At 42.3% G+C, this 27693-nt stretch overlaps 1 protein-coding gene across 1 annotated transcript in view; it reads left to right on the top strand.

Moving 5' to 3' along the window:
* The window catches only part of poe (E3 ubiquitin-protein ligase-like protein poe), a 79829-nt gene extending 58596 nt beyond the window's left edge, over nucleotides 1-21233 (top strand). Inside the window, 33 exon segments of the mRNA XM_080282249.1 lie at nucleotides 495-649; nucleotides 937-1075; nucleotides 1442-1542; nucleotides 1829-2081; nucleotides 2975-3172; nucleotides 3355-3529; nucleotides 4420-4547; nucleotides 4946-5052; nucleotides 5388-5607; nucleotides 5947-6102; nucleotides 6550-6867; nucleotides 7222-7433; nucleotides 8006-8255; nucleotides 8544-8657; nucleotides 8959-9159; nucleotides 9527-9746; nucleotides 10210-10407; nucleotides 10791-10981; nucleotides 11575-11751; nucleotides 12411-12602; nucleotides 13039-13131; nucleotides 13546-13692; nucleotides 14103-14240; nucleotides 14696-14929; nucleotides 15287-15410; nucleotides 15854-16011; nucleotides 16341-16508; nucleotides 17670-17848; nucleotides 18124-18315; nucleotides 18401-18559; nucleotides 18927-19251; nucleotides 19726-19879; nucleotides 20295-21233. Coding sequence (XP_080138375.1) covers nucleotides 495-649; nucleotides 937-1075; nucleotides 1442-1542; nucleotides 1829-2081; nucleotides 2975-3172; nucleotides 3355-3529; nucleotides 4420-4547; nucleotides 4946-5052; nucleotides 5388-5607; nucleotides 5947-6102; nucleotides 6550-6867; nucleotides 7222-7433; nucleotides 8006-8255; nucleotides 8544-8657; nucleotides 8959-9159; nucleotides 9527-9746; nucleotides 10210-10407; nucleotides 10791-10981; nucleotides 11575-11751; nucleotides 12411-12602; nucleotides 13039-13131; nucleotides 13546-13692; nucleotides 14103-14240; nucleotides 14696-14929; nucleotides 15287-15410; nucleotides 15854-16011; nucleotides 16341-16508; nucleotides 17670-17848; nucleotides 18124-18315; nucleotides 18401-18559; nucleotides 18927-19251; nucleotides 19726-19879; nucleotides 20295-20359 — 5841 coding nt within the window. The 3' untranslated portion in view covers nucleotides 20360-21233.
* Nucleotides 21234-27693: the final 6460 nt, after the last annotated feature.

The following is a 27693-nucleotide window of genomic DNA, read 5'->3' as shown; positions in this document are numbered from 1 at the left end:
TTGCACTTGCGCACCTGCCTTTTCATATGCAAAAACGCAATATTGCGCACGGTCTTGTGCAGTGCGCAATGCGCAAACGCTATTCACCGGAGCGCAGTTGCGCATTCCGCACCTGCCCAGCACTGCCATCCACAATGAGGGGAATTCCTTGAAGAGGAAATATAGCATCATTTACTTAATTAACATAGGGGCATGAGGCTTATACATGTAGTATAAATATTAAAAGAGTTGGAGCATTGGAGATGGAGTCACTGAGAAATGTGTGTACAGTGAGGAGAGTAGAAGTGGTAGGAAGTAATGTGGTAAGTGTAAGATATGAAGTAGGAAGTTAGTGGATAATAGAGGTGGAGAGTGCTTAGATGGTAAGGTGGTATGGAGGAAGTGGGTAGGTAGGTTGGTACTGTTTATCTATGGACACAGACAGGTACTACCAGGTGAGAGACATGCACATCCTTGACCCCCATGATGCTTGAGTGCTTCATTGATTTATACAGGATGTGAAGGTGTTGTGTGCACAAGGAGGGTTCAGCTTCTCTGGTGGTGCATCTGTGTCACCCATCAGCCTGCCATATGACTCACTCATACAGTTGATCGAACACCTGAAGTCCTGCGTTGACATTGCATCATCACGCACACCAAACTGGCAGAAGTAAGATCATGTGCAATTTTTATAGATTTTTTTTTTTTTCATTCATAATATATTCCTTCTTTCATACCACCTTTTTCCGTAATCTGCACCTTTCAAATAACCCATTGAATTATTCTTTCAGTAGATATAAGCTTTATATTGAGTGGCAATGGTTAATAGAAATGTGGCATAAGCTAGAATAAAATCCTAAGTACTTCAGTAACATGTGAATGGAATCACCTTTACCTTAATACCCTCTTCATGATGATGATGATGATGATGAACAAACACTTACTCACTGTGGCCAGATACTGCATGAAGGATGAGAGTGTGTTGGGTTTCCTGATGGAGGTGTCGTGTCTGCTGGAGGAGGGTGTTGCCCCCACTGTACTGCAACTCCTTCAGGCAGCTCTATGTCCATCACCAAAGTCGCCAGACAACTCAAAGGTCAGTTTCAAGGTTGTGGCTCAGTACACCTGGTCTAGGCCGGTTGCAGGCAAAATGCTTTTTTTAAGTCAAACATTGGTTTTAGTTCATAACCGAATCAGTAAGAAAAGAAAAACTATTTAAGTATAAATCATGACTGCATGAAAATTGCTGAACCTTACTTATAAGGGAGGAATGAGTGTCCTTGCTTAGTAATCAAATCAACTTCACAGTGACTACATTTGCCCATTGGCCATCAGTTGAAAGGGATAAGATACATTTGTCATGTTAGAACAAGAGCACTATAGTTTTTCTTATATGTACTGCAATTTTGTATATTATTATTATTATTATTGTAATTAAAAATGGTAACTGAATTGTACACAGAGTGGCGGGAGCAGCAGCAAGAGAGCATCAAGCGAGGACAGTGAGGGTGAGATGAGAGGAGAGGAGGCGCACTGTGCTGCACTTGTGGCTCAGATCAACAGGTTAGACCAAACACTGACTTTGTACATTTACACTGTTCAGTCACTTTGTCTGAGAAATTTAAAGTTTTCGTATCATTAACTTAAGAGACAAGTGAATGAGTGTGTGGCCCATTTCAACCAGTGATACAAACCACCATCATCCTTTCCCCTCTCTTGTTCTCTGGATCATAGCTTATTCTACCTATAGGGGGAAAAAAAAGGTCAAGATGGAGACAGTGATGATGATGATGATTATGATGATGTAAACATGTAATCATCATTGCCATCCACTCATTGCATATTTCAGATACCTTGACCGTAACCGCATCAGGCAGTTTGTGTGCACATTCCTGCTGGAGTCCAACTCTACGGGTGTGCGCTGGCAGGCCCACTCCCTGGTGTTGGCACTGTATCGACACTCCCAGCCACGTGACCAGGACCTCTTACTCACCCTCATGTGGTCCCTCTGGCCACACCTCCCAGCCTATGGCCGCAAGGCAGCACAGTTCGTTGATCTCCTTGGGTACTTCTCCCTCAAGACTCAGCACTGCGAGAAGAAGGTTAGAGATGAGGTTAACGTGTGTCTGTTTTATTAGGACAGCAGTAGGAGTAATAGAAGTGGCTGCTATTGACCCAGGGAGGTACTGCCATGAGAGTGAGGTATGACTACAGGCTTTGTAACTAGCTTCAGTCATTACCCTTAGGCAGGCAAAATTCAGCCACAAGTACAAAGTCATTGTTCAAGCTTCCGTAAGATCTTTTGGCCTATCTGAGATTTCTTTTTTCCTAAGTTTCCAGCAACTGTTGGGAAGTAATTAGGTGGTTTTTACACTTCATTTAGCTTCCAGTCCATAGAAAACGCCATGGCCAGCCTCAATTTGGGATTCCTTATGGGGAGACAGTGTCGTTTATAGATATATATGTAATAGGAGTACAGTAAGTCCATGTTTAGCATCATTCCATTTAAGAACTAATTGATTATATAAGTAGCTTTTCATGTACAGATTGTGAACTCTGTATGAGCTGATTCTATGTTTTTTAACATGATACCAGTGCAGGAGCAGTACATTTTACCATGTTGGCATTGGTTATACAGTATACAAACATCATTAAATCTCCCTACCCCCAAAATGAGGAGGATGAATGTCAGGAAAAGGGCAGCTTCAGCCTGCAGTCCACTGGATATATGTCCAGATGGGCCTGAGTGTCATAACAAGAAAAAACAGTAGTTGCAACCCCAGGCCCATCTAAATGGTGGACTGTACTCGAGAGTTGTCATTCTTCCACAGTCCACGATCCTCCTTTTAGAGGACGAGGATAGGATTAACGGATGTTTGTATAACCGGGCATCTTCATTGCTTGGTCATACAAGTGCCACCAGGTGAAGTTGTCCTTTACCAGCTCCCACAACAACATCAGTGACAAGAATAACAGGCCTAATATCCTTCATCAGGTAATGGAATACATAAACCGTGCTGTGACAGTCCTACGCACCCAGTCACAACTTCTGGCCAACCACCCTAATGCCAACCTTTACAACTCCCTGGCATCGCTGGTGGAGTTTGATGGCTACTACCTGGAGTCTGAACCGTGCCTCGTGTGTAACAATCCAGAGGTGCCGTTCACCAGTGTTAAGCTGTCCACGGTTAAGGTTTGTATCATACGGTTGGTGAATATGTTGAAAATAGTAATCATAGGAGAGCTGTACAATAAACATTCCAGCAATATAAGATTTTAGAGCAGTACAGTAAGCCTTTTAACGATACAACAGATTGTAGCAGTACACTAAACCACCTAGCTGTGTGACAAGCTAATTTATTCTTTGTATTTCAGGTTGACTCTCGATTCACAACCACTACCCAGTTAGTAAAGTTGGTGGGCAGTCACATGATCAGTCGGCTCACCCTGCGCATTGCTGACCTCAAGCGCACCAAGATGGTCCGCACACTCAATGTCTTCTACAATAACCGATCTGTGCAGGCCGTTGTCGAACTCAAGAACAAACCATGTCAGTATCTTGTAGTATATTCTAACTCTTGGAGGGATACTGTGGCCAGAATATCATTGTTGTATAAAAATCATGAAGAAGCACAAGCTCTCTGGTGTTATAAAATATTGTAGTTCCCCATATTTATTTGCTGATGTAAACTGAGGAAAACTGGCACATCACTGTATAGGTAGTAATGAAAATATAACAGGCAATTTTTCTTTAATTCCTGTGGATTTGATAACAAAAAAGAAAAAAAGAAAAGGGAGACTTGCATGAGGACCTGCTGCACTCAGTATTACAAAATGGTTATGTCGTAGCTTCATCCATAACATCCATCCATCCATCCGTCATCCAGTCCTATGTTGCCCCATAAGGAGCATAGGAGCCAGGGGCTAAGCAAGTTGGTCCTAACATTTAAGATGAGAGTGACAAACCTAAGTGGCATTATGTGAACAATAAACCCCAGCCGCCCCTTGGATATAAACCTACAAAGGCTCAGTCCAATTGGAGCATCTTAATTACCCACTAAACCACCAGGCACCATAATTTGGTTATATAGTTGCCACCCAGCGTAGTAAATGGTTTCCTGGTGTACAGGAAAACATTTGGCTTGTCGCCTAGTGTAGAGTTACTCACAGGCAGAAGGAAGAAGAAAGAATGAAGGAAAGAAAGACAGAAGAGGGAGTGTAAAGTCACTCATAGGCAGAAGAAAGAGGAAAGAATGAAGTAATGAAAGACAGAAGAGGAAGGATGGAAGAAAGGATAGGACAGACACCCAAAGCAGCAGTACATCGAGTGAGTGGATGGTGAGCACCCTTACTCACCACAAAGAACAGACAAGCATGACTTTTGCTTTCCTTCACACTCCATTGTGCTCCTGTGCTGCATTAATCTTGTATTTTTTTCAGCAATGTGGCACCGAGCCAAGAAGGTAACTCTGTCAGCAGGGCAGATTGAAGTCAAGATAGATTTTCCTCTGCCTATCATTGCCTGCAACTTGATGTTTGAGTACACAGACTTCTATGAGAATCTCCAGGTAAAGTTTATGTAGTAGTATTCCTTTATGGTGATGATAATCATGAGCCAGATTTGATTCTTAAATTCCATGATTATGATTATGATGATAGTGATGAAGAATTCTGTGTTCATGCAGTACTGGTAATCTTGTACATTACTTTAACTGTTTTGCAAGAGTCTTTCATTATTTTTCATTAAGAATAGTTTCACTAGAAACAGATGCCTTCACACAGTAGCACTGGTATTTCCAGGTAGCTCAACTGCCTGACCATACAAATATCTCTCATTTCCCTGCCTGTCGTTTAAAGGAGGACAGTAGACTGCAGGAGTGGGGCAAATTCAACTTGCAGTCATTCAGATGAATCTGGGGTTGCAGTGACCACAGCTACTAAGAATCCTTCCCTGTTTCTTCCTCAGGCTTCAACAGAGACCCTCCAGTGTCCACGGTGTTCTGCTGCAGTGCCGGCATCACCAGGAGTGTGTGCAAACTGTGGCGAAAATGTTTACCAGTGTCACAAGTGCAGGTACATCATGCCTCTCAAACACAAATGTGGCTGCTTCACAACTTGGGCCAGATTTTTTTGCTTTTTTTCTTTGCTCATTGGCAAAAAAAAGACAGTGATACAGCTCTATATCATTTCCATGATATGGTACTTCTTCATGACTAGCACCACACTTTAGTACAATCTATTTCTTTTCTAGGGCAGTTATGGTAACTGTGATGAGAGATGTCTTTTCCACTGCAATTACAGTAGTGTGAGTGCTGTAAGTAAGGTTTGAATATGATAGAATGAGATCAGGTAGGTTTGGTTAGATTGTATGAATATTAAAACTTTACTTATTTGACTTTCTTTTCTAGGGCAATAAACTACGATGAGAAAGATCCATTCCTGTGCAATGCGTGTGGGTACTGCAAGTATGCCAAGTTTGATTACACCCTGCAGTGTCGACCGTGCTGTGCTGTTGACCCCATAGAGAACGAGGATGACCGCAAGAAAGCCGTCCTTAACATCAATGCATTATTGGAGAAGGCTGACAGGTCCTACAAGCAACTGCAGGCATATAAACCTACACTGGAGGTACAGTGGTGATACTTGTTTGTGTATAGTTCATTCAACTTTTTTAGTGGAGATTTCCATCCTTGTGTAGATTATCTCCCAGAGCTCAGTGGCAGAATTGGGCAGTGCTGTGACTACATCCTTTCCATGGCACATCTGTGTGACTAGACCCATATTCCAATGGTAATCTCTTGGTACAGCTCAAGGACAGAGTAAGACACTATGGGGCTACACCCATTCCACAGCACATCTATGACTAGCATAATATTCTAGTGTTAGCTTTTTGTACAACTCAGTAATGATGATGACAGTGGTGTTAAGGATGTTTAATTTATACTTATGAATGCTTATTGTGCTCAGGTGCTGCTGGTAAGGATAAGTGAGCAGGGTGCCAGTCGCAGTGGAGAGGAAGGGGGTTCAGGAGGTACACAGGTCAACAGAACCATACAGCAGCTGGCACAGAAGTATTGTGGAGACTGTAAAAACTCATTTGACGATCTGTCTAAAGTGATACAAGTAAGTTGGGTTGGGCATGTACTTTAGTCACTCATAGCAAGTATATTTTTATGTTTTAAAATCATCCAAAGTGCTTTATGCCATCCTAATCATTTGAATTCACGGAAAGAACCTAATGTCATAATAATGGTTTGTGAGTATTGCAGATGTTAACAAAAAAGAAAAGTATGTTCCATTATGTTACTGAGGTCTTGAAGTAAATGATAGTAATGTTTAGTTAGTAAATGATAGTAATGTTTAGACACTTAGAGGGGTACCTTCACATGGTGGCACTGCTACAGCTTGGCAGTTCCTCTGTACCTCTACAAATGTCTCCCAGTTCTGTGTCAGTGATAGTGGACTGCAGCAGTCCACTGGGTCCACAGCCAGATGATGCTGGGGCAACAGCAGCAACATAAACTTTCAGACATAAGTGCCTCTAATCCTGCTGTGTGTGTGTGTTTACAGAGGGTCCAAGCTTCACGGCGAGAGCTGGTCAATTTTGACAGGTCTCAGAAGGATGGCGGGAAGAAGCCGGTGACATCACCAGTGGGTCGTGTTGGAGTAGGTGTGGGTGCAGGTGTGGGCGTGGGTAGTGCAGGTGCAGGTGTGGAAGAGGGTGCAGTGGGCGGTGGGCGATGCTACGGGTGTGCTGCGGCAGCCACTGAACACTGCATCACACTGTTACGTGCCCTGGCCACCAATGCCACTCTCAGGGCCTCACTCTGCCACCATGGACTCATACACGACCTCATGGAGTACAACCTTCGCCGTGGCACTGTACAGGTACATATCTCATGAACACACTTACTTAATGTATGTAGACACAATCACACACACATGCACATGTACATTTTGCCAGCATGGATTCATACATCGAAAACCAGCATCGACTCTCACTCTGTCATACCTTTTTCATCTTTCATAACGTTGTCAGTTGTCTGTCTGCACACTAATGCATATAACCATGCACCCATGTACACTTGTACAAATATTATTTATAAAGTGGTGCAAGTAATTACATGTTTTTAGATATTTGTTGTTAGTTTAGTATAGGATCGAAAACCTTTAATTAGACGTCATAGTTGCTAAAAAAGACAACTTCATAACTTTACAACATTTGCTTGTGGCATGTTACAGGTGCGTAGTGAGGTCCGTCAACTGCTGTGCCTGCTGACGAAGGATGATCTGTCAGCCACACAGGAACTGAACCGTCTGATAATGGACAAAATAAGTGTGGCGCTGCGATCACATATAAGCTCACCAGACCTGGCTGCTACTGTCAGGCATGAGATGGGACTCTTAGCAGCATCAGCACAGAAAGAAGACTCGTGCTGGGAGTACAGACTTAGGTAGGTACAAAAGAGAGTGTATGTTACATGTATGTGATTATGTGTGAGTGTATGAGAGAGAGTGTGGGTATGTGGGTATAAATGAGTGTCAGAGAATGTATGTGAGTGTATTGCTGTCATCACACAAAAGCTTGTGGTACATCACCTCTACTGTTAAGCATGAGATGGGATTGCTAAGTGTCACCAGAGAAGGAAAATTCATGCTGGGAGTACAAGGTGAGTGAATGTGTATGTGGCCCAGAACATTGGATATGAAATAGCTTAGTTTTCATTAAATCATCTTTTATTTTTAGACACTGCCTCACCCCATCCTTAGGTTAGAAAAAGATGTTGGGATGCTGATGGTAAAATATTTTGATTCATTAATTCTGGGGCATGTGTTTGTGCTTTCATGTGTGGTACAAATATTTCTAATGATGACGATGATGATGATAATGTATGTGGTCATGTGTGGTGCAGCTGTTTCTAATGATGATGATGATTATGATAATAGTGATGTATGTAGTCGGATGTGTGGTACAGCTGTTTCTAATGATGATGATGATGATGATGATGATGATGTATTTGGTCAGATGTGTGGTGCAGCTCTTCCTGATGGCAGGAGGTTCCAATGCATCCCCTACAGTCATGGAACACATCACGCTGCCCTGCCTGCGCATCCTGCAGGGGGTGATGCGGCCCCCAACCCCACCCCCACCCCGCAAGAGCCGGGACAAGACCCCCACCACCTCTGGCGCTGCAGCTGCCTCCACCACCTCCATCACCACCCCAACACCTGCCTCCTCAGTGGATGTCATGGCCTCATACCTGGGTGGATCAAAGGTGGGTATTGGTGTTGTTGTGTTCATCTGTTTATGAACCCAGTGGACTGCAGGCTGATGTTGCCCATCTTCTGCAGTCCACCATTCTTTCTTTGTGGGATAGGAAAGGAGTAGAGGGACAATTATATAACTGGCTAGTAGATTCGCCCAGCTACATCAGTGTCACCGTATGAAGGTGGTTGAAGACACAGCCTAGCCCCAGGCCCCTACACTCCTGGTTGGGCCATAGAGAATTGTTTGATAGATATATAGATGGATAGAATGTTATAAGTGTTTATTCTTCTAACAGGTTGGAGTTGATGTAAGTAAATGGCTGCAGGGTGACCCGGCACACTCCTATGAGAACTGGAAGAAGCGATCTGTGAGGAAAGCACAGGAAACACCCGTGTCAAAGTTGAAAAAGGTAAGGTGTACCTGACATACAGAAAACATTTTCTATGATTTGCTCACCTTAACCTGGAGATTTAGTGTTAATCTCTTGTTATAGCTCAATATTAAGGATGGAGAGATTGCAGTTTTAGGACATTAAATATAACAGATTATAGTCAGTGTATGTTCAGTATTCACCTGGTATAATGAGGGGGTATTAGCCCTGGTGCCAACATGCTTACTGGAATTTATGAGTAATTAGAAAGATAGGTAGCTCATGTAATCTGTTTGAAGCTTTTGTCGGAGTTTAACAGTGTTTTTGATTTTGCATCCAGTCTGAAGTTCACGAGCGTTACCTGATGGAGAAGTTTGGGTCGCTGTGGCTGGCACGTACCATCCGTCACCTGTATGATCTCAAGATGCAGGACTCTTCGTGGCTCAGGAGGGTGCTGTTCAACCCCTCGTCACGCATGGCACGCCAGGTTACCGCACAGATGATGGAGGCGCTGTGTTCATCAGTACAGCGCAAAAAGGAGGTATGGACCTGAGTGATTGTTTGGCTGATTTCACTGGACATGACATTGATTATTCTCTTTCTTTCCTTCTCCTGCCTTACCCCTGTATGCTCAAGAGGGATCCCATTCACACAGTGATGCCAGTGTAACTGGATTGTTTTGCTTGCCTGAGTATGCAAGTTTCACTCAGTCCTCTCCATGTCCCCAAAAGGAGAATTGTGGACAACAGGAAAAGGATGGTCCATTGGTTTCACATCCAATAGAACTTTAAGCCACAGCAAAACCTTACTCCATTTTTGCACTAGAAAGATGGTGATGATGATGATGGCAATGATGATCGTCGTTATGACTTTGGTACAAGAAGTTTTTTTTTTCTAACCTATTGCAGATCTTGGACATGCTGACAACGTTCCTGCCGGAGATCGGAAAAGCTGGCGAGAGCGCGGGAGAGTTTGTGTCATTCTACCAAACCCTGCTGGTGGGGTCGCACTGGAAGCTGTACCTGGCACTACAAGGCGTCCTGCCCACCATTGCCAGCCTCATCACACAGGAAATACAACACCTCACCACGCTGGAGGAAATTACACTTACTACTGATCTGAGTCAGGGTAAGTTGATGATGATGATTATGACAGTGGTGATAATAAGGATCATGGTGATGATGCTAATGGTGATGAAGACAGTAATGGTGAAGGTGGTGATGATGAACTTTGGCTTAAGTGTGAGTGGCATGTAATCACTTAAATCACTGAGTGAAATATTTCTTCTCTTAATTTGTAAGAAGTAAATACCAACAAATGTGCATGACAGATTTGAAGAAATCAAAGGAGCAGTTATGAGGCAGGGGCTTTTATTTTCTGTATGGTAACATTTACCCAGAACATACTATGAAATGAAGAGGACCTTTTCTTGTAACTTTTGCTTTAGTTTATCTGATCTTAGCACCATCAGTTAAAGAAACCTTTTCTGAGTTTAATAAAATCATCTAGGTGATGCAAGGAGAGACTAAAATGACCATGACCAAGATTTAAAAGTTAAATCAGGTTGTATTTTTTCCTTGTTTCCGCTTAGGTTATGCTCTGAAGGTACTGACGGAGTTGCTGTCGCAGTTCATTGACGTTGATGCCATAAAGCGTGTGTACAAGGGTAGGCTGGTGGGCACAGTGCTGAGTGGGTACCTGTCCCTTCGCAAGTTGGTGGTTCAGCGCACTAAACTCATCGACGACACGCAGGACAAGTTCCTGGAGTTGCTGGAGGATATGACATCAGGTTGGGCTTGTTACATCTTGGTACTCGTCATTATAAGTGCCCAGTAGCCTTTTCTGACATCCTTTTTTTTTCTCCATTTCAAGTTTCATTGCCACATGTGACTTGATTTGCCAGTTCCCCTAGTTTACAGTTGCAGTTTCCCTCTTCCTCTCCAGTCTGCTGCTTCCTTCTTCCCTTGCACCTTAAATACTAAGATGTTTGAGGTGCGGTTAGTTGTCAGGCAGCATAAGATTAGAGTGCTGTGTTGTGGAATTGTCAGATTCTTTTTTTTCCCCGTACCATATTGTTGAGACTTGCTGTCAGGTGAATGGACCTACACATGCCAGCATAGTTAGTGGCCTCAAAATGTAAATTCAAATGTGTGTGTGTGTGTCTTGCTTCAGGTACAGAGGCTGAGACGAAGGAGTTCATGGCAGTGTGTGTGGAGACCCTTAAACAGTATCCCCAGGATGACCTGCGCACGCCGGTGTTCATATACGAGCGTCTTTGCTCCATCATATACCCTGAGGAAAATGATGTTGGCGAGTTCTTCCTCACACTTGAAAAGGACCCACAGCAGGAGGACTTCTTACAGGTGCTGACAATGTTGTTGTGGTTTTGGAGGACAAATTTTAGTGGATGGGTGGCCACCATTGACCCTGGGAGATGCTGTCATGAAATGTGTGACTTTAAGCTTGGTAACTAGCCACACAGTCATCACTCTTAGGCAGGAAAATATAACACAGGTAAACAAGTTCAAGATTAGACTCTCATTATTACAGATTTTATTATGCATCTTAGATTTTCTCCCCCAACAATTTCCAGCAGTGGATGGGAAGCAGTCAGCTAGTTTTGGCACTTGGTTTTGCCTTCAGTCTGTAGAACACTTCAGCTATATTATGGCCAACCTCAGTATGGGGGTTCTGGAAGAGGAATCATTGCATCATTTGACTTGCTTTGGGGGACATCATGATCTTTTACTAAGTAGACCTGCAGTATGGAAACAAGCCAGCAAATTCCACAAGGGAAGACCATAGGTGAAACTTACTCATCGTGTTCTTCTTTTTTGCTTTCCGTACCTTGCTTCACGCTGTCTTAAGGTGTTAAAAGATGTTAGGATTATGATGGTGGTGGTGATGATGTGCTTGCTTGTGAAAATTGTGTTGTACCCTGCCTGTCACATTCCAGGGTCGAATGGTTGGCAATCCATACAGCAGCTTGGACTCTGGTTTGGGTCCAGTGATGCGGGATGTGAAGAACAAGATCTGTCAGGACTGTGAACTGGTGGCGCTGCTGGAAGACGACAGTGGCATGGAACTGCTGGTGGCCAACAAGATCATATCCCTTGATCTGCCTGTCAAGGAGGTGAGACACGGCCAGTGTGCTAAGCCGTGGTATGGCTAGGATTTTTAAAATGAGATGGCATAGGGGTGTCCTAAGGAGAACTCTTCAGGGGGGTTAGGAAGTGTTCCACCAGAAATATGAAGTGGCCACTGGGGTGGGCAGGAATATTTCACGAATAGCCAGGGCCACTCTGGTCACCCCACTGGCCATGTCACTGGTGCTGAAGAGGATTGTGTTTTGTTGTTTAAACTCTTCATTATACAGTCAACTCTTGGTACCACGGACAAATGGGGGTGAGTAATAATACATCCAGTGATTTGATGTAGCTTGTGCTCAGTATGCCCAGGTGAGCAACAAATGTTCTCACAACTATATTTCAGCATTATATGGATTTATATTGTGTTTTCATACTATATAGGCAGGTATTAAATATAATCAATCAGTGATATACTACAGAATAGAAAAATATAGTCAGTTGCCATGCCATCTAACTAAATGAACCCTAAAGAAGAAGTTCATTCAGTAGGGTCTGGTCGGTCGATATATTCAAAGTTTAGTTAATGAGGTTTGATATAGTGAGGGTTTGGTGTGTTCAATTTCATTTATACAGGTTTTCTGTGGAAAATGGATGTCAAACCAAAAGATTGATGATTACATTGACAAACCCACCCCATTCTTAGGTATACAAGAAAGTGTGGCTGGCAGAAAACAGCGAGAGTGATGCCATGCGGGTTGTGTACCGGATGAGGGGTCTGCTTGGTGATGCCACGGAGGAGTTTGTGGAGACCCTGGACAAAAAGAAAGAGGAGGATGTTGATAATGAGCAGGTGTACCGCATGGCTGGTGTCATGTGTCAGTGTGGTGGACTGGAGGTGAGTGATGCTGATGCTGCTGCTGATGATGATGATTTGCACCCTCATTTCTAGTTGGCTTTGGGGTCTTCCTATCACTTAGAATTAAGTGTTATGAAGCATCCTATATTGTATGTGTCGTGTCTTTTGCTAATTTTTTTTTTATCATATATTTCTTTGAATTTATCAATGGTTTTGGCACACACCTTCATCTGATGGCTTGTTCTGAGAGTCGGAGGCAGTCATTGGAAAACTGTACATCCTTTCATTTTTTTAATGTTGCATTTTGTATAGTTGTGACTCTCATCTTAAATGTTGGGACCAACTGCCTAGCCCCGGGCTCCTACGCTCCTCATGGGGCAATGTAGGATTGGATGATGGATGGATGGATGGATTTTGCATAGTTTCCAGTTTAGTCCATGTGATCTTCTTTTTACTTGTATTATACATGTTGCAGGTAATGCTGGAATGCCTACAGAGAATCAGTGACCTGTCGTACGCCAGGGCCTTGGTCACAGTCCTCCTCAAACTCTTCCAGTACTGTGTCAAGGTAATACTCCATGCCATCATACATTGCTGCATAGCTGTGAGGGAGGATGGCTATGCTTATTACACTAGGCAGCTTTTCAGTATTTTGCAACAGTGAATGTTTTGGGGTGCCTGTTTCTTAACTGTGGAAGTTTCTTAGTTCTTTGAATATTGTACAGCAGGTAATGCTGGCAGAATTGGTAAAAAGAAAAAAGAAAAAAATAGGTGCTTGTGTCCTTCCAGTAACATATCCTTCTCCAGAGGTTTGTAAGGAGTAGCTAAACAGCTTAGCACAGTGAAATATTGATGTGATTAGATGTTGAATGAATGAATGAGTAGAGGAATCCACCTCGTATTTTTTTTTTTTTTTTTTTTTTTCAATCATGGTGAGCAGTGGTAATGGTGGTGGTGATGATTACTGTCATTCTGTGTTCAGGTACGAGTGAATAGGGAGCGTTTAATGGTTCCATCACTGAACGCTATTTCCACACTCCTACACACCCTCAAGCAGTGTTTGGCAGCTGAGCCAGAGGTGGTAGCTGGACCTCCTGGCGGGGCATCCCTTACTGAGCAGCTCCTACAGGTTAGTTTAAATATAAGTTAAATAAAAAACTGTTTAGACATCACCTAGAATAGTCCCAAGAAGTGATAAACTTGTGTTGCTGATCTTGCCACTCCATAAGAACATAGGGAATGTTGGAGGTTGATATGGAAATTGTAAGTGATGGGTGAGTGTTCAGTATTCATATTGACCTGCCATAGTTTTATTTCTTCCCAGATCTGTTTAAAAAAAATTTTTATCGGAAAGTGAAAGAGTTTCACATTTTCAAATTAGTTAGCATTCTTTTTTCTTCCAGGATCCTAATTTATCTTTGTCCCATATCTTTTTGCTCTTCCCCTGTTTCTGGATGATGCTTCAGCCAATCCTTAGGTTGAAAGATAGGTTAGTATGATGATGATGATGATGATGATGATACATTTGTTGCTGTTTAGGTGCTAGAGGCAGTGCTGGTGGAGGCATCATCCATGCCAGCAGCATCATACACTGAGTTTGTGGAGACCTGCGGCACCCTGGAAGACATACACCTACTGCTTAACTATGTGGCTACGTCTTCACGAACTAACGCTCAGGTTGGTTCAGTTTACAGCGTGTGGAGAGAATAGCATGTGAGAAACTGATAAGGAGTGTGTATGTGAGTGAGGTGGTGGGGGGAGGAGTAGGGGGAGACATAGGATGAGGTGGAGGGATGGGATGGAGAGGTATATGAGGCAGGGGGATGAGTTGGAGGGAAGGCAGCTTAAAAGTGGTGACATGGAAACAATTCATTTATGGTCACCCCTTAAGGTATAAAGGCATCTGATTAGAGATGGATAGAATGAATCTTACACAGTTAATATTGTTCAGAAGGTTTACCAACTGTTGATTATTTCTTTTCAGCCGCTTCACACCATCCTTAATTGGGAAAGAGGTTGGGCTAATGGTGATGATGATGATGTCATTGATGTTGATAATGAAGATGACAGTGACAGTTATGGTGATGATGATTACAGCAATTGACATTGATGATGACGGTGTTTTTCCAAAGGTGCGGCAGCGTCTGATGCGTGTGCTGCCGTTCCTGGTGTTCTGTCACAAGGAGAAGATGGAGCTGCTGGTTGGCCACTTCCGCCCCGTGCTGGACTTTGAAAGGTTCGACTCGGAGCATTCCCCAGAGGACACCGCCAAGATGGAGTCCTTCTGTGTCTTCTGTGACGGCATTGAACGCAACGAGAACGGCAACCAACTCAAGGACATGATCATCAGAGCTAATATTGTTAAGGTAAGGGAGTGGACATAACCTAACACAGCCCAACCCAGCATAACCTACCCCAACACAACCAAACACAGCTTAACCCAACTTGACCTATCATAACCAGATCTAACCTAACATAACCTCACCTAGCCAACCAACTCAAAAACATGATGATGATGATGATGATGATGATTAGTTTTCTTTCTTATGTATTCTTTATTCTTCCATCCTGAACCCAACCGCATTGCATCCATAGATGGCTTATTCTTCCATCCTGAACGCTATCACATTGGGAAAGTGAGTTCTGGATTATGATGGTAATTGTAGTGAAGATGATGATGATGATGATGGTGATGATTCTCTAAGGTAAAACTATAATTTCAGGATGCCTTAGCATACATTGAGAAACACATGCCAGTCAGCAAGAAATTAGTTGTGGTGTGTAATGACGAATGGAAGGAGTTTCTGGGAAGGCCTTCACTCAAGTACATCCTTAGATTACTAACAGGTCAGTGGCTTTTATGGCATTTTTGGTCATATATGTTTTCTGATTGTACTGTTGGCCACTTGTGAGTTTTGGGCTGTTTCATTTTGAGGTGGGAGATGATTTTTCACCCATAAGGTCATCAGTTATTGTAGCTTTATAATTGTAGGGAATTGGACCCATTTTGATGCGGAATTTATTACTTAAAATTAGCCTAAGAATAAGCTTTTGATGTTTCTCCTACGTGTGTAATATGTAGTAGTTGACTATATAGCTCACTGACAAGATATTGGAAGTGTATTGAGGTATATTACAATATGTCTGAGTTTGAAGCCGTGGATGTTGTATTTAGATGTAATACTGTCTGCCAGACTTTAACTGTGCAAACTGTTCTGTAATCAGATAGGTGTTAGTTTTCTGTTCCTAGTTGACTGAAGCAGAGGCTAACCACTGGTGTGCACTGTCAGGTCTGGCCACAAAGCACCGTGGTACACAGGAGGCGGTGGCAGCAACGTGTATCCCACACATACACCGACTGGAGCAGATCTCCTCTGATGAACATGTAGGATCAGTGGCAGAAAACCTGCTGGAGGCACTGAAAGATGACCCAGCCATTGCAGTACAGGTGAGCTGACAACCTTCTCTGTTACCATATATCATGAAAAATTCCCCCAATTTTTGCCTAGAAACAAAGAAACTTTGCATAACAAAACTTGCCCGGGGGGAGGGAGGAGGGCAAAAATGTCTCCTTGTGACCATGGTTTTAGGTGGAAATTTTGGCGGAGATGATGATGATGAATAACAATAAAGTCAGATTAAGATTTTCTGTAAGTTACAGTTTGATTTTTCAGGAAGGCTATGCTGTTAATGTTGTATAAGAATGGAATTTTTGTCAGCTGTGTTACTGAAGTGCCATAAGATGATGATGATGATGATGATGATGGTCCATGACAGGTGCAGGAGGTGCGGCGTCAGACTCGGCAGGAGAAGAAGCGTCTGGCAATGGAGACCAGGAAGAAAGAACTAAGCCGCCTTGGACTGCGAGCCAACGACAAAGAACAAATTACGTCACAGTCGACACTTCTCTCGCAGATGTCAGAGATAGCCGAAGAGTCTGGACTGGTTAGTGAAGCCATGTTTGTTTCTTTGCTGCTGTTTACATTTACATTTGCATAGCAGTTAAATGTGCATTGCAGTTACTTATACTATACAGTAAACCCACGATATAACGAACCCCGGTATTGCCAATTTTTGGTATAGCGAACAGCCAAATCGCGACTGAACTTCCCCTGGATTTTGTGAACAAAGGTCACTATATGCGGGGGAAGTTCGCAAATCAGCCCGTGGTGACAACAGCATCCCTTCCTGGCACGGTAAGTGTACTGTAACAGTACTATATTATACTCTATTCTTATTATAGGTATTGTACTTGTGTACAATGTCATACAGTATTGTATTTACGTGTACAACTTCATAAACTATTGAATTCTTGTAAAATTTCATAGAGTTAGTTTAGGTTAGGTTTGAGCACGTAGGACTGAATGAATCCCTTTATATAGCGAACTGAGTTCGGTAATCCCTCAGAAATATTGAACCCCATATATATAATGAACTTTCAGTTATAGCAACCCACTCTCTCCCCAATTAGTTCAATATATCAAGGGTTCACTGTATATCAGATTACGCCACGGTTCATACCTGTCACAGATTTAGATATATTATAGTAGTCTTGGCTGTTTAGTGATGTAATATTCTATGCTTACAGTATATATTAAAGGTAAAATGGTCTAAGTGGGGGCAGATGCTATGAAGTGCCTAGCCATAGCACTTATCTCCCTAACTTAGGTCCTAGAGTCTGTAGTGGGTTGTTCATTCAATATCCTGGGTTGCAAGGCTTCTGCACCATGCAGGTTAGGATAGTTAGGTGCCCAAGGTATTCATTTTTACGTATCAGTACCAGCCCACAAAAGGTGGATGGACACCTCAGCCAGGTTGCATTAGCTGTCTACACCAGGATTTGAACCCTGGCACTATCAGGCTGGCACTTACCTAGGGAATTTTATTTGCAGTGCTTTTGTTGTGCTTTACTCAGTATTTCCCAGTAATATGTAGTTATGTTTAAAGTATGTATTATGTGCAAGTTTGTATTGTATGTGTATGCCTGTGTACTGTTTTTAGGTGTATCCAGGCAGTCTAGAGGGTTACTGGTGCCAGCCACAAAAGGTGTTTGAAGTGTATAATGCATATATTTGTGTGTATAATGTGTGTGTGTACTGTGTTCAGGTATGTGCGATCTGCCTGGAAGGGTACCGGTGCCAACCACAGAAGGTGTTGGCAGTGTACACATTCAGCAAGCGGTGTGTGGTGGAAGAGGCAGAGAACAAGCAGCACAAGACACTGGGTTACTGCACAGTGTCACACTTCAATGTTGTGCATGTAGACTGTCATCTGGCAGCTGTAAGGTGAGGTCTTTCACTTTAACTTGCTCCATATTTTTGTCTTTTTTGCAGCTAGTTTCAGGTTGTTCTATAGCAGAATAAGGCAATATTATAGCTCATCATCCTTTTCATGACACTTCTTTCCGACTAGTGCAATATTCCAGTGTTAATCTGTTACAGCTCAGCATTCAGGATGGAGAAGTATAGGTGGGTTAAGGTTAGGGTAGGTGAGGTGAGTGGACTTGTAGTAATACAATTATGAGACCTAAATTGTTAATAGCTGGTGAATGCAATTACAGATCATCTCGTTCACGTGACGAGTGGGAGAGTGCGGCACTTCACAACGCCAACACCCGGGCCAATGGCTTGCTGCCACTGTGGGGACCACAAGTGCCTGAGTCAGCCTTTGCATCTTGTCTGGCCCGGCATAATACCTACCTCCAGGACTGCACCACACACAGGTAATACCCACATTCTGTAACAGCTGTATGGTTCACATTCTTTGTATTCCTGTAACTGGCACTTTTAAGCCATGTTTAAGTGGGTAGAATATAACGTTTGATGACATCTTTGCAGAGACATCAGCTACTCGTCAACACTCCATGACCTGAAATTGCTGCTGCTGAGGTTTGCCAATGAGAAATCGTTCAGCGATGATACAGGCGGGGGTGGCAGGCAGTCCAACATGAACCTTATACCGTACATACTCCACATGGCCCTATACGTCATCAACACGTAGGTTGCATGAGTGTTGTGAAAGTTGGATCAAGGGTAGTGTTGGCAGAGGCAAACCTTGTGTGGTGTAGAAGAAAAGAGTGGAGTAGTATATTTGTAAGATAGAAGGAAGAGGAGGGAGTTGTTTGAGTGAGAGAAGTAAAGAAGAAGGTGGAAGAGCATAATGATGAAAGAGAAGGAAGAGTAGTGTTTGAGAGAGACAGAGAGGGAGGGAAGAGATCGAGGAGTGAGAGAGGTGTGTAAGGATAAGATACCTTAGAGCCACTTCTGTCATGGCCATCCCTTCTTTGAGGGATCCCAGGAGGGAGCAGGGTGTCATTGGTGATGATGAAGTACACTGAATGTTTGACATAACTTTTCATCCCAGGACACGGTCAGCCAGTCGAGAAGAAAAGAAGTTATCAACATTCTTGGAGGCCGGGCGAGAGCGCTGGGTAGAGGCAGCATATGAGGCGGAGGGTGCATTCTACATGGGGGTGCTGGCTGTGGCGGTGTATTCCCCAGCCCAGTGGAACAGCATCAGGGTGGCATACCTGCAGAGGCTCCTGGTGTTGGCTCATGTCCGACACGTGTCACCACATCTGCCACAAGGCAACAGGGTCACGGACCAGGCCGTCAAAGATTGGTCTGTGTACAAGTGTGCGGCTATATTCTGGGCCCTGGTGGATGGCATCTATAACACATTCTTCAAGGTTTGTCAAACAGTGATGGTTTATGCTGCCTTATACTCTATCACCTTGTTTTGCTAAAAATAACTTTGTCATTAGCTAGAGTAAAATATCAAACATGCCTTCAGGCTGAAGGGAATTAATGCTGCCTTATAATACATTTGTCTATTTTTTAAATCAAGGAAGATGTATCCATCTCTACAAATTGCCTCCATGGCATCCTGTACTCTGCCATCAGGCTGCCCTTTCTTCAGCTCACATCCTTTTCCCTTAATATGCCTCTCCACTACATCTCTCCATTTCATTCTTGGTCTCCTCCCTCCCCCTTTCCCCATCCACCTGTCTCTCACATAGTACTCTCCTAGTCAGCTTCTCATTCCCCAGTCTCTCTGTATGGCCAATCCATCTCAGTATCTGTCCTGATGCTTTCTAACACACCCACAGCAACACTACAATGCACCTTCACTTCCTCAATGTCACTGTCACCTTGTTGCACAGAAGGTAACGTGTGAGGATGAGTGGTGTACGACAGTGGCAGAGTTTATCCGCCGCAATGACCAGGTGTTGATGGAGGCATCATCTCGGCTCCTCTCTATTTACCAGGAGGAGCTCATCCCTATTGCTTCATTCTCAGAGTTCTGTGATGTTGTTGGTAAGTAATAAATTTATTTTAACCAGGCAGGGATATTTTTTTGGCTTTTGCTGCCTGTTTGCCATAGCTTAGTGGCAGAATATGACAAGACCACAGTTTAATGTCCATTGCATAGAACCTCTCCATGACTAGCATCTTAGTTTAGTATTAATTTATTATGGCTCCTTCATTGAAGGCATCAAGAAGGTAGTTTTGTGCATAGTTCGTGTTTAAAAAATTTTCCCCAAAGCTGAAATATGTAATCAGGATTTAGCATGAATATACTAAATTAAATGTCACTAACTTAAAAGGGCTAATTATGTTGTGATGATAACACCACATTATATGTGAGGTTTGTCAAGATTTCATTGTTATTTCAAGTTTAGGTTTGCATGTGAGTTTTTGACATAACCTCTTATCTTTTTTGTCCTTACAGGCTTGCTTCATGAAATTGAAAATCCAGAGGAGTTCCTGAGTGAGCTGATACTGAGTTTGCCATGAGGTGTATTGTATAAGCAGGAGGTGGAGACTCAGGCAGGCATACACTTACTCTCCTACTAATGAACTTCTAGAGATAGGAACTTTATACCATTGTTCAAAATATTCAAGCCTTTAAAATTGATATACAATAATTTACTTTAAACAATGTGTACAGCAATGTTATTTCATATTGTATCAGTGTTTTTAATTTCACCAGTGATTTGTACTGTGCACAAGTTACTCAGTTTGCGGTATTATAGAATGAATTTCAACTTAACTTTCCTGGTTATAAATGGACTCATGGAACCAAGTAAATTTATAAGTAAGAGAGCAAGCATACTATAACATTCTTTTATTATTTCACAAATTTTGTGTCTTCTAAGGCAAATTGTGATTTTCTGATGTTTTTTCTCTCTCTCTTATAATTATTTTGTAGATGAGTATTATCAGCCCCATCCACCAGTTTATAAGAATAATTAGATGCCTGTCACTGATATAATAGCCTATTTTAGAGCAGCAGTATAATGTTACCTGTGGCAGTTTATGAAGAAATCCCGTGTGTAATACTGTATATTGTTTGTGTTTCTCTGATGGCACTAGGCCAGTCTCACAATTAAATGCTGTGTTGTGGTTACATAAAATTCAGTGGACTTTCAGTTATGAAGTAGAAAATGAGTGTTCTTGGTTACTAGTAAATCAGATTTCCAGTGTGGCTTCACTTGGCTGTCAACCAAGGTGAAAGATGAAAGATGTTAGTACCCTTCATCAGGTTAAATGTGTTATTGTGGACATATACAGTAAATGTCCCTCAGTCTGATCATCAATAATCCGAATATCCCAATACTCTGAATGTTTCAAGCCGGCGCCGAAATCCTTCTAGTGGCTGGGAGTGGCAGTAAGCTGGGAGGACTGCCATTTTCAGTTTATACCTGTGCCCAGTCTGACGCTTTTGCGATAATTCCACTCAATTTTACGACCAATAAGTGACTACAATAAAGTAGCATTGGTTGCCACACCTACTAGTCGTGGTGGAAAGAAAACTGATAAACGAAAGCCGGTGTCACAATAAGTGATAAACTCACAGTCTGATCCCCCCTCCAGCCAGCAGAACCCTCCTGCTTTCCCCCCACTCCCCGCTCTCTCTCCCTTCTACCCTGCCGTGCGCTTGAGTTTTTTCTTTTCCGATCATTTTTTCACCTCGAAGTACAGTATTTGTATTAACAGATTTGTTTTTATACCGTGAGACAGCTGAGGCTTTGTAGAATAAGATGAAAGAAAAGCAAAAGTGATATTGCTTAAAGTAAAATAGTTGTGATGAGTATAAGTTGAAAGAGCGCATAAAAATGTTTATCCCATTGTTTTCTAAGCATTTTTTAGTCACGTTTTTTAATTTTCCCATAAATGAAAATAGTACCACCAAACTGGAAAGTTTTTCAGAGGTCCCTCCCAATAGTGAAAAAAAACAACAAAAAAGTTCAGAAGACCCTTGGTCCCCTGCCATTCGGATTACAGGACTTTTACTGTATACAGTATACATTATCCAGTTCTGTGTATAATGGCTATGAGTCTATGTTAACTGGAAGTCCATTAAGAATATATACTTACAATACTTTGGCAGGCAGCAGAGGAATTAGCTATTGAGGCTTGATGTTAGAGCTGCCCAGTGTGTTATAGTGTGTACAAGCCACCTGTAAAATATATACTGAATTTATGTATGAAGTTGAACAGTGTTATGTATAAAATTGTCATCACATCACTCTCAACTGCTGTCAGAAAGTCAACTGTTCCTATGGGTAGTGTTTCAGTGCCTCCCACTGTCTTAGCGGATCAAACCAAGACCGAGATTAATTCCCAGTTGAAAACAGTTTTTGATTTGCAGGAAGGACTTGGAGGCTGTTAAATCATCCTCTGTCTCCTATTGCAACTTCACAGATAAATCTTAGTCACAAGATGAAAATTACTGCAGGTTGTAATTGAGGTGTTCATTCGAATAACGACTTAACCCTTGGATGTTTGTGGGTGCTGTGCAAATTTCATGCACTCTTTACCATATGATGCAGGCTGTACAGTACCTGCACACATTTGAACCACTTGTTATCATTCGACACTGGTTGCATTGAATGAAATGGCCGCTGTTTTTTTGGTTAGGGAATGCTTTAGCGTCCATTTCTGGGCGAGAACAAAGCATTACTTGCATCCCCGTGTATTCCTCCACCGCACTCAACCCACTCCGCACCCAGCGTCACCCCACTGCCCCAGTCGGTGTGCTACAAGCCTTGCACGAGCGTAAAATAGTTTCCGTTTGTGCCCTAATTGACCTACAATAATTTTTTATGCACCAAAATGTAGCTAAATAGATTCCCTATAACATTTTCTCAGTAACATTTAGCATAAAAATTTCACGAGAAAACTGAAAAAAAACTGAAGTAAAAAAAAACGAAGGCATAATTTACATTCGGCTGATCTTTTTTACAACTCCATAAGCAAGTGCAGTACAGTACATATATTCAGGATTACAGTGAAAAAAAAAAAAAGAAACATTATCGAAGCATAAATAAGGGTATGAGGATAAATTGTTTATGAACTATTGAGTGTAAGGGAAAAGTGTGGTTACTAGGGGGTGGGGGGTGGAGTCTCTCAATGTGTGGCCTTGGGCTCCCAATACTGTGTCCCAAGTACTCACTCATGGTTTAACGCAGCCTGTGTTGATTGATAACAAGAGGTTTAACGTGCCAAATAGCTAAAATTGAGATTTATGTCGCAGCACACTCGTCCACCATTTTTCTATCCAGTGGAAACGTTGTCATGGCATGCTCATCTTTACAACATGGTCGAAAGTCCTATATAACAAGGTAGATTCTTGTCCCAACACGCTGCAGTTTGGTACACATGGCCTGTGTCTCTCCCGAGGAAGTTGTAGTGGAAGAAAGACAAACCTGCTAGCAAGCACTCCTCCAGGCTGCCAGTGAGCAGTGGGTCTCATGATGACATTACGCTCACAGCTAATCAGAGGCCGTGTTTTGTGGGTGTGTCAGCTGGAGGGTGTGGCCAGATCCTGCCCTTCCCAGTTCTGTTTACATTGTAAGCCATGTAGGCTTGCTTTGGGTTAATTACATTATTTTCATCTCAGATTTACAGTGATTTACATCGCGACATAAGTGACTTACATAGCGATGACAACTAGGAGGTCCCTGAGCATACATGGAAGCAAAAGCATGATCCATCTTCTTGGAAACATGCAGATGCCAAACAAAAATGAAATGCTGGGGAAGCATATGCGAGTTACAGTGCAAAAAAGGAAGTGCCAGCAAGGAAAATCGGTCCTCCTTGTAAGTGTGGCTGCTTCAGCAACTTAGGCAATGATAAAGTGAGTGATCTCTTTACAGTTTTATGGGCAATGAGTGGTTACAACAGACAGAACAGTTACATTGCCAGTTGTGTGAAAAGTGGTTGCTGTGAAGCAGCCTCATGTCAACGGCCATAAAGCATGCAAGTCATGTACAATTATTTATTGTGTTGAGCCTGCCACTGTGACATGATGTTTGTCGATCATCATTCCTCAGCATTCACTGTTTAGGTGAGAGTAGAGTTCATTCTGTACTCAACATAGTGACTGTAACTTGATCAACGAAAACTGACAGGTAAGGCACTGGTTCTAATCTGAATCAATGTAGTGATGAACGGAAGGTACTAGACCAACGATATACTGGACTGCTGTTAATCCTCACACACCTTCACAGTGCTGAAATACATACAGAACTACTGTACATGGGTTGGTGATTGTCCTTCTTTTCATTTTTGTGGTTATCTTCAAATTATGTTTCTCTCTCATAGAGGTACTATGGTATGGGGTTAATAACTGAACAGCATAATAACCTGATACAGTATATCTGTTGTATTTTATTCTATGTTTCTAAAGTATTTAACAAGCTCTGTTTTTTTGAGATGTTTATTGAATTCAGGCTACTGGTTAATGAGTTACAATGAAATAGATTTTTAACACTTTATCTCATAACGTTGATGTGGCACATTCATCATTATTTGACTAAACGCCTCAATTGTTTTCTGCTGGATGATCAGGGGAATGAGTGCAATATCTTCCATAGTCTAATCCATTAAAGATGTATCTCGGTTATGACGGAATTGATCATAATTGGTTTGAAAATGCCAACCCACGATTCCTTTATGAGGTCTGGTACTGTATTACAGTAATCCCTCAATTATCTAACATAATAGAGCCAAAGGCATATCCAGGTAATGGTTCTGTCCGGATAATGAACTTCTCCCCTGGCTCCCCATCATACATAACCTAACTTTGAAAGCCACGGTTAAGCCACTAAGTACATCGTACAACCCTTGTTCCTGTTGTTTAACACTACTTTTTCTGGTCAAGCTGACTAATAATGCATTGGGCACACAGAACACAATGGTGAAATGAAATAAAAGCATGGTTAAATAGAAAAATCATGGTACAGCATGGTAAACTAGAATAAAATTAACACACAGTTTGACCATCCTGTGTCAGTCTTACCCAGAATCTCCCACTTCTGAAGAGTCAGCGTTGCCCTCTTCCTTTTCCCTGGTGATGGGGCCATCATCATACACCCTAGGAAGAGGCATGCAAGGAATAGCAAGGCCTGAAGCAAGTAGGGAACAAGTACAAAAACCACCACGTGCACTGCCATAGCAAACGTCTGTGAGGAGCTGTTTATTACACAATCACTGCGTGGGAACTGAGACCAAACGAGATGGTTTCTAGCAGACTCTGGGTAAACTACCAAGCCACACACGGCAGCACCACTGGGCTATTCCTGCTCGGCTGGGCACGAAAATATTTGCTTGGTCATAATTTCTGCCCAGACACAGACATTTTGTCAGGATATGGAAAATTGTCTGAATAATGGTTTCAATCAGCCAGATCACAGCGTCCGGTTAGTGGATTGTCTGGGTAATGGCCGTCCGGATAATTGAGAGATTACTGTATATATGTTCAAGTGTTTTAAGATTGTTGATACAGTACATACTGTTGATACAGTACATACTCGACCATTTTGATGCACACTTGTAATGCTAGTCTTCATTCTATAATATTAATGTTTGCCAAGGGGTTTCTTCACATCATAATTACAGTTGCCCTTGGTATTTGTGGGAATGCATTACAAACATGTCCATTAATGGCAGACTTTCATTAATAATTGGTTCACTCCCAAACGCTACCCTTGGAGTTGTTCTAAAACCCTTTCAGTCTAGTATGTGCTTTCTTGATGAATTCCTAGAGCCTCCACACAGTTTTCCTCATAATTTAGAAGACCATGTAGTGAATAGGTAATTGAAGGCTGTATCTAACCCTTTGAGTTCAAAACATACAAATAAAGCTGAATAGAATCACTTTGGAGTAGTGAAAATAGAAACATTTTATCACACTGAAGGAAGTAAATATGTGCTTGCCAAAAAAAAAAAAAAAAAAAAAAAAGTTGCAGTGCCCCAAAACATAATCAGACATTAGAATCTGTTTAAAATATATTGAGATGACTTATCACAATAGTCAGTTTATTTTTAGTTTTGATTGCATCAGGATTCTGGGGACTTGAATGGTGAGTGGATGAGAATGGCACTTTCATTTGGGCAAATTTTGGTTACTGTCTCATTTTTTCAGTTTTGTTCTGGTTCTCTGGACCCCACCTCACTCCATCTTGGGATGGGAAAGGTTGCCTGGATGATGGTGGTGACAGTTTGGTCTAGTATGTAAATGTTCACCAGCAAAATGGGGCCCATAAAGGTTGACATCCAAGGGAGGGTTGGGGTGTACTACTTGCATAAACCATACAAATGAGGCTGGCCACTCTCTCCTTAAAAGTCAGGAGTAGGTGACCTAGTCTCATGCCCAATTGCTTCTGATGGGATGAAAAAGATAATGAATGAAATAAATGATGCTTATTAAGCCACAGATAACCAAACCCATCAATATGAAGGGCTGACTGTAATTTGACTTTCATCATTTTCTTCAGTGTATATCAAGGATGAGATCTGTTTTCCATCAAGACAAAACTGTATTAGCTCATGAGTGTATTACAGGTGTTAGGTGTTAACCAGAACCCAGATCCTCTGCTTCAACTTTAAATAACAGTGATGTGTTTTGTTGCTTTAATAAATAGTACATGCTGAGGTGCATTTGTTTTCTCCCGACACTGCTTGGCCACTCCTGACCTTAGTTAGATGTTATGAGTTTCCTTGGTTACTAGTTAAATCAGCCCTTCAAACTCACTACACTTGGCCATCAGCTAAGGAGAAAGGGGTTAAGGATCTTTGTCAGGATTTTATATGCTCCCAGGACCCAGCCTTACCCCATGCTTAGAGGAAAAAAATAAAAAAAATAAAAAGGTCTGGGTGGTAGTGATGATGATGATGATGGACTAGGGGGAAAAAATTAGTGGAGAATTTAATTGACCGAAGATTTAAACATCGGGTCTTTTTAGCTGCACGTTAGGTGTGGAAGGAGAGGGGTCGAGTTGGAAAGAGAATCGGTAGATCATAGGAGAGCAAGTGTAGGGTACACCTATGCCAAAGATGGTTTGTTTTCACTCGACAGATCTGGGCATGGAAGTTGATGAGCCCTAATTATGAGGTAATAATGAATCCTTGGTTACTATACATCATTGATCTTTCCTTGGCAGAGATTTTCATCCTTTTGTAGCAGAACAAGATTGTGCTTTGGCTCTGCACCATTTCCGTAGCACTTTTTCAGGACTAGCCTGGTAGATGGGGGTGCTCACCATCCACTCACTCATTGTAGTGCTGCTCTCGGGTGTCTTCCCTTTCCTCCTTCCTCCTTTCCTTCTTTCTTTACTCCATTCTTTCCTCGTCCTTCTGCTTACAAGTAGCTTTACACTCCCTCTATTATTTTTCATTCTTTCCTGTTCCTTCTGCCTATGGGTGACTGTACATTGAGTGACAAGCCAAATGGTTTGCTGTACACCAGGAAACCATTTACTATGCTGGGTGGCAACCATATAACCAAATTATGGCGCCTGGTGGTTCAGTGGTGCTGCAATTGGATTTAGCTGGTGAAGGTTTATATCCAAGGAATGGTTGGGGTTATTGATCACTTAATGCCACTCAGGGATGAGCGAGGCTGGTCACTCTCATCTTAAATGTCAGGACCAACGTGCCTAGCCCCGGGCTTCTACGCTTCTCATGGGGCAACGTAAGATTGGATGTTGGATGGATGAATGGAACTTTAAAATCATTCACTTATTTGCTATGTATGGGTGAAGTCAGTCAATGTACAGTGAGGTTGGATGGTGAGCAAAATATGGAAAATGTGAATACGTTTAAGTACTTGGGGAGTTTGATGC

This window comes from Coenobita brevimanus, chromosome 12, assembly GCF_032717465.1.
Source record: "Coenobita brevimanus isolate Jiangsu-jjx chromosome 12, ASM3271746v2, whole genome shotgun sequence".
In the NCBI taxonomy this organism is placed as follows: Eukaryota; Metazoa; Arthropoda; class Malacostraca; order Decapoda; family Coenobitidae; genus Coenobita; species Coenobita brevimanus.
Note: the sequence above shows the minus strand (reverse complement) of the source record. Positions and strands in the feature narration are given on the sequence as shown.